Consider the following 7,608-nt stretch of genomic DNA (forward strand, 5'->3'; position numbering starts at 1 on the left):
ATAAGGCTCAATCAAACGCAACAATTTTAACGTGAAAAATTCCCTTATCAACCAAGGGTAAAAAACTATTGATCTCTTCTATGAGATTAAACCAAGCACTGATTACAAAAATTACATCCGATTGTTATTTTCCACAATCCTCTTGATGATGGTTTGTTTGACTCCCCTTTCAATGCATCACTTTGGTATCCAACCTTGATGACTCTTAAGATTGTAAGCTTGCCTCTATAACACTTGAAACAATATCGAATTGAATCTTCAATATAGTGGAACTCTAATAAGATAAAACATTGATCTTCCTAACTCTCTTTTTGAATGATCTCTAAGGAGATTTTTTGGTCTCTAGGAGTTGTCCCCTTTTTTTCAAGACTTTTCCTTTTATAGCTCTCAAAAGGTAAGCTTCTCTAACTCTAATCTGGACTAATAAGGTGAATATTTGTCGACAGGTTCAAACAAACCTATTGAAAGTTGCTTTGAATGAATTATAAAGCACTCCGGCAAATCTTGTTCGAACAACTTCGAACAAACAACTCGGTATTATTTTTCTAAAGCTCTCAAGAAAGTCTTATTCGAACAAACTACTCAGCATTATTTTTTTAGAGCTCTCAAGAAACTCTTTTTTGAACAACTTCGAACAATCAAAGTTTGTTCAAATAAATTACTCAGCATTATTTTTCTGGAGCTCTCAGAAAAATTTTGTTTGAATAACTTCAAACAATCGAAGTTTGTTCGAACAAACTTTGAACAAAAAACTCAGCTTTACTTTTTGGAGCTTTCAGGCAAGATTCATTCAAAGTTGTTCGAGCAAGCTTCGAACGAACAAGCTTCAAACAAGCTTTGAACAACTTTCAAACGAACTTCAATCTCTGTTGCTCCAGCTTCATTTATCTTCCAAACTTTACAAGACATTATGCCACAGCTCATACAGTAAAAACTAGATAGTGCATTATAACTAACTTTATTTAATCACTAATTTGTTAATTACAAAATCTAATATCATTGGCTAGTCATCAAAATAAAATAGGTTCCTCAACATCATTACCAAAGATCCTTATAAAAAATTCAAAAATTATCAATGCCTCACATCTCCATTGTGGTTAGAAACAGAGGTGATGGGGATTTTTGGTTTTGTTGAATTTGGTAAACAAATGGAAATGTGATCATATATTTATTATCTAAAATCTAATTGATAATATTTTAAATATATTCGAAAGTTTATTTAATTATTTATGACTATGTGGATCCTTAAATTGAAGTTTTAATTAGTAAAATATAATGAGGAAAGTAACTATTCTATTTAGTTCATATTACAAGAGGTTAAGTATCTAAGTTGAAAATGCATAATCACAAGAGATAAAACATAATTATTTCAAAATTTAAATTATTTTAATCACTTTATCATGTTCTAAAGATAACAATCTTTCTTCACTTGAGTGTTTTCTACCGGGTTCTTTTGACACTTCATATATAGAAAGAGAAACACAGAGGCAAGGATAAAGTGAAATGGCGAACTCAAGGACAGAAGGGATTATTTCCCGGCCCACCAAAGTATAAGATCAGCCCCTTGTCTTCGTCGAAGGTTTTCGCGTCGTAGCAATAGGGGTGATCTTCTTTGGTTGTGATAGACTTCACTAGGGAAAGGTTGTTACTCGAGTCCACAGTCATAAGGTTGCTAATGTAGCTCGCCTTCCTGAATCCTTCGTCGGGGAAATGGCCGGAGCCCATGGCTGTGGAGGTGTGCACCCCATTAGGACTTGTGTTTATTACCTCTCCTCCCCATTCCACCACAGTAGCATTGAAGGAGAGAGCCGTGAAGAGCTCAGCTGGCCAGTAACCAACAAGCACGTTCTGAACCTTCATCCACCAATTCCCACTTTTTGGATCCTGAAAGTTGCTTTTCCAGTGTTTTAAGTCTACCAAAATGCAATATAGTTCATAACGCTTAGCTACGTACCCATATATGCATGCCACCATTCATAAGTTGCTGGCAAAATAAAATTGAGACCTGAGATACACATTTATAAAGGACATACTCTTGACAAGCTTGGCTTTTGTTGGATATATGCGTGCTATGGGGCATTAGAACTAATAATCATGGAATGAAACGGAGCCAACTGATAAGGATTCAGAAAGAAAACAGTGATTATGGGTAAAAGAGGGTCTTTTAAGTGCATTTGTATGGGTGCGTATCTTTTACTCATAACTAGTTCTGGGTTATATACTATAATGCTTATGTAGCTAGTATATGTTCACCCTTACTAATTTAAGAGGAGAGATAGAGAAGGAAAATAAAAATATTAGAACCTATATATTATAACATCCTCCTGCACTTGTAGCTCATGATTCAATATTTTATTTCCCTTGTTTGAGAACTATACCTTCCATATGAGAATAGTGATCTCATATTGGGCGCCGCCATAAGTAGAAATGGGGGCTAGAGTCCCTCCAATGATTACCCTGTTGTCTATCTGCACAAATCCTGAACATAAAAGGTCGTAGCAACCAGCGGTTTGAATTGGATTCGCCTGTTACATCAGAAGCATTAAGCTAATCAGAAAACTGTGACAACTCTAGGGAAAAATGCCTGTTGAAAGGCTAGAGATAATTATGATGGGTTTTAGCGAGAATTCAATAGAAAATTTGTTGGTTGCTACTCTCTCCTCATAAGCTTTTCTTTTACGATTAACAACTCTCTTGGACTTGTGATCCAGACTATGAGGCACAAGCTTTGTAAGTGTTCACTTTTTAAAGCAAAAGCTTTCCCTTTATTAGTTTTAGATTTTCAATTGGTAAGAGCCTTGATAGAGGGACTGAATTTTCTCATGTCATGCACGGAATAGAAGCAGATTTATATCGCAGGTGAGTAGCACACAAAATGTACTGTCTATTATGATTGCAACTTACAACCACTTATTAGAAGCCCAAAAAGGTCCGGAAAATGTACACCCTTCTACGCGAGAAACAACTTTATCTCAACAAAAGAAACTAGGAAATAAATGGAAATTACGTATTCAGCAAGAGAAAACTTTTAGATGATAGTATTATACTCAAACCTTGGTTGGACTTTTATTCATAGAAGATAAAAACAAAAGTATGCACTTACCGTCCAATAAATGAACAACCTGGTGCGGTTGTCTTTATATAACTGAGGAAGAACCTGTCAAAAAGAAGAAATGAACCAAGGGAAGAAAGGGTTATCAGTAACATTAATATATCAATATGCTGCACTTTTCTAATTTTTCTCCACGAGCAGTAGTTCATGAAAAAATTAGAATTTAGAGGTGTCAATAAACTACTTGGGGAGAGAGAGAGAGAGAGAGAGAGTTAAGATGCATTAAGAAATACCTGCCAACCAGCTTCAATGACGTCTAGAAACGAGGACAGCCTTAAATGGGAAAGACTCGACTCCTCGTTTGTTTCAACGAATGGATTCCAGACGTTGAACGTAGCACTAGTCCCATAAATTGGATTTTGCTTCTCTATTAGGAAAGCTATTGCATACTTTATTTATGCATCAAAACATATATAATGGAAAACAAAAGGAATTAGTTATCAGAAAACCAACAGGACAATTTATTTGAAATAAATGGATATCAGAATTTCTTTTGTGTGCGTGTGTGTGCGTTAATGACTTCTCATTTAATACTATATATGCAACATATTGAAATGCAGGACACTAATTAACAGCCCCCACAGTGTTAAACGGCACAGTCTATTTTAATACCTCACATCCGAAGTATTGGAAATTGGGCACTAAGCACAAAATCATTAAAGATTCGCTTGAACAATATGGTACAGAAGTACTTCACCTACCTCATTGTCATAAGGTTGATCTTCTGCAGTTCTGGATTTATAGTTAATCTTCTTTTTCCCAAATTGAGATAGAGATCCTGCTCGCAATACATCTGTCACTGTGATTCTTCGTATTGCCACTGTTTCATCCGGACAATTGCCAGCGTCATTCCATACTTGTCGAACTTCTGAATTAGTTGTGTAGTTTCCACCTGTATATGTTGGCATCGCAGATGGTGCCATCTAATAATTCATAAGGAAAATAGCATATACCATATTAGCAAATTAAGATACAATTCATCCAGCAAGCTAGAAATAGTACTTAATGAGAGGCTCTTCATGTTACTGTGAGATAATGAGAAAGACAACGTAAACCTGGATAGTGTGATTTTTCAAAAGAGGATTGTCAAAAGCCGGTTGTTTATCGATGGGTATACAGTCGACGATATCTCCATCTGGGCTCTGTTATAAATCAAAGATAAAAGAAGTTGGGCGAGCCAGAAGTTTAAGTCAGTTAATTTACTCAAAACGATTAGCCAAAATCATCTAGCTAGCTAGCTAGCCACCCATAGTTTTTACCTGAATGGATTTTACTGCAGGTTTGTTGATCGTTCCAAGATATTGTTTAATCTTCTCCATCTCAACCGGGGACACTTGCCCACTGCTAGTATACTTCCAAGCCGAGACATCTATACTTCTGTAGTTGATGACTAACACTAGTTGAATCACAAGAAGAGAATGGATAGATTTGCAGAGAAAAGTCATAGGGAAAAACCTAGTGATGTTTCTTTCTCCTTTGATACCAAAGGAGCTCGCTGGGGGCCCTCTAAATAGACATTGTTACCATAATAGAACAATACATACAATTCTCTCCAGATATGTCAAACCCAGAGAAGGAAAGAATAATTCTCACAAATACAGACAATACATATAATTCTCTCCATATTTGTCCCAGCCCCATAGAAGGAAAGCATATAATGCTTGATTCCCACGTACATCGACAATCCAGAATATATATGATTAGGCTGCTCTATATAATTTATATACATTGTATCTGAACATATGAAGAAGATGTGAACTGCATTACTCTTCACTCAAATTCTTCTATGGTATCAGAGCTCTCGATTCATGGCACTAATTTGATCCCTATGGCTGCATTGACATATTTCTCCTTCTATTTTATTTTCCCAATGTCTCCTCCATCTCTATCATATTAACTGACCGCCACAAATTACTTATTGAAGGTCTCACATATCACGCATGTTCTATGTTGCCATACTCCTCCTTGTCTCCTCGATGGAATGGAGAAATACTACAGTTCACTCCTAAACGGTACTGGGATCGATACAGTTCTGAATCCACAGTTTGTTACGTAGAATAATAATAAGTCGGATCAGTACCACCCTTATAGAAGGGACACTATAGATATTTCTCCTACTCGAGTTACTTCTTTCATATTTCAAGAGTTTTGTAATGAGCTTTTGAATTTTGAAATTCTTTCGGAGAATCAAGATCAAAATTACGATATAAGATATAAAAAATGTTGTCATGTTTCTTAAACAATGTAAGAAAAATAAGAATAATATAGGATATTTTCCTCCAAAAGGAGGTCAGACAAAAAAATCTAACTGATGATATTTGGTCTCATCAAGAACCAACACCGATTTGAGAGAGTACAACAACACCCAGAACTTAGTTCGCTTGGCTCACTCAGACACTTCTCCTGGCTTTATCGAATCTTATGTTGATTATTTTTTGTTTATGTTTCATAAGTAAGAAGTATTGGTCTATTTCTAAGTCTACTTGATGACATTTAGGTTACGTACACGCACAAGTGAACAAATTCTTTCACAACTTATTTGGTCATCACCTCAAATGTTTTTGTTCTTAAAAATCTTAGATCTTTAGCCTATTTTCAAGGCATATATATACAAGCTTTTTTGAGACAATACAAGTCTACATCTCAATCAGACAAAATATACTATTGATCTTCTTCATTGCTCTCATATGGTTGGCACTAAATTAGCTACTATATGACTTAACTCCACCCGTAAACTTACAAATTTTAGTGGTTCACATAGCTATGTTAGTTATTTTGTAATTGGCAGATTTGAAACAAAGCAACGTTTGTTTTTGTATACTCTTAGTCTCAATTGTAAGGATCTATAGCACATTCGCGTCGTCAAAGTTTTAAAGAAGGATGCTATGTTGTTGGAACATGGTTTGAACAATCTAAGCTTGTTCCATCAACTTCAAACAAGTTTTCTCCACTAGATTGATATCAAAATCACGAGGGAAGATCAGATGTTGGATCATTCGAAGTTTGTTTCAACAATTTCGAAAAAACTTCTCCTGAGAGCATCGATCTTTTTTCAAAAGAAGATTTGAAAGTCTGTATCTAAATTTGTTTGAACATATATCAATTGTTCAAAACTTGTTCGAACAAACTTTGAACAAAAGTTACCCGAGAGCTCCTGAAAAGTATTCAAGTGAAGAAGAGGCAGCTGGTTCGAAGTCGTTCAAACATACTTCGATTGTTCGAAGCTTGTTTGAACAGACTTCAAACAAAAGCTTCCCGAGAGCTACTGAAAAATATTCAAGCGATAGCTTATTCGAAGTCGTTTGAACATACTTTGATTGTTCAAAGTTTGTTCGAATAACTTCTAACAAATCTTGCAAAGTCCCATTAATGGCAGCATTAAAAGTGGATTTGTTCAAACAAGTTCGAACATATCAAGAAAAAGCATTAGATTAGGGCTGAAATGAAGTGTTGCCTCAAGACTATTCAGGCGACTAGAAGGGCATTTAACAGAGTAGATGAGTTTGGGTATTTTAAGGGATTAAATGCCACATCTTCTTAGAGTCCTAGAGCATTAAAGTTTACTCTTGCCAGTGCCTTAAGGGATACGGAGGCAAACAACCTTAAGGGTCACAAGCTTGGATATCAAGCATTAGAAGTGATCCATTTGAGGGAGAGTTAAGCAAAGTACTAAGATGATTGTGACTAACCACAATCGTGTTGTAAGTATTTTGTGACCTCATTTCTTATAGTGCTTGACTTGATATCATAGAAGAGATTCATGATTTTTTTACTCTAGTTTGTTGAGGGGTTTTTCCATATTATGTTTGTTGTGTTCGCATGCGCCTTTTATTATCCTCTTAATCTGTGGTTAGCCTTCTTCTTGTGTTACATTTTCTTGTAAGTATTTATACTTTTTCAAGCTACTCATTGTTCTATGGTGGTAATTGATGTAGACTCAATGCAACTCTTAAATGCTTTTGGATTATTTTCTCTTGAAGCTCAAGCACTCAAACATATGTACATATAGATGATACTTCTCACAATAGATAGAAAATATGTTTATAAGGGATTCTAGAATTCGTATTTGAATTATTTTAATTCTAGTAAGTCAGATCACCTTATTCTATGCTATTGGATCACTTATATAGAGGTGAGAAAAGCACTCCATACTAAGAGAAATAACTAAAAGAAATTCTAAGTCCGATTAGGGTTCTGAAGTTTTACTTTTTGTCCTATATAGGCAGTTCCGACGCCACTTGTCTGAGAACCACTTAAGTTTTCTTTTGAGATATTATCTGAGTGTCTGAATGCCCTCTATTCCATCTGGATAAGTTTGAAAACTGCGTGGTGAATATGCTTTTCTGTCACACATTTGTTCGATATCTTCACATAATTTGTTTTTCCATTATTTACGTAGCCTAACCATTCATTTGAATTTAGATTATATAACGTCAAGGACATATAATTATGTCGATGAATTTGTCACTATAAAAATATTACACTTACATAATATA

The 7,608-nt window shown here is 35.2% G+C and overlaps 1 protein-coding gene across 1 annotated transcript; it reads right to left on the minus strand.

The window, feature by feature from the left end:
• Positions 1–1,512: 1,512 nt before the first annotated feature.
• LOC140770628 (protein neprosin-like) lies at positions 1,513–4,557 on the minus strand. Its single transcript, XM_073111881.1, has 7 exons — positions 4,372–4,557; positions 4,168–4,254; positions 3,814–4,035; positions 3,346–3,501; positions 3,104–3,157; positions 2,379–2,525; positions 1,513–1,884 (listed from the first exon to the last, which is right to left on the minus strand). Exons 1-7 carry the CDS (start codon positions 4,555–4,557, stop codon positions 1,513–1,515), a joined length of 1,224 nt encoding a protein of 407 aa, XP_072967982.1.
• Positions 4,558–7,608: the final 3,051 nt, after the last annotated feature.

Source organism: Typha angustifolia, chromosome 11, assembly GCF_048772165.1.
Source record: "Typha angustifolia cultivar Huaian chromosome 11, ASM4877216v1, whole genome shotgun sequence".
NCBI classification, from domain to species: Eukaryota; Viridiplantae; Streptophyta; class Magnoliopsida; order Poales; family Typhaceae; genus Typha; species Typha angustifolia.

Bases quoted from the DNA above. Each gene is read 5' to 3' on its own strand.
- LOC140770628 (XM_073111881.1), bottom strand. From the start codon at position 4,557: ATGACTTTTCTCTGCAAATCTATCCATTCTCTTCTTGTGATTCAACTA. The intron at 4,255-4,371 runs GTAAAAACTATG...GATTTATAACAG, and splicing joins CTGCAGTAAAATCCATTCAG to AGCCCAGATGGAGATATCGT. The intron at 4,036-4,167 runs GTTTACGTTGTC...ATGAATTATTAG, and splicing joins TGAAAAATCACACTATCCAG to ATGGCACCATCTGCGATGCC.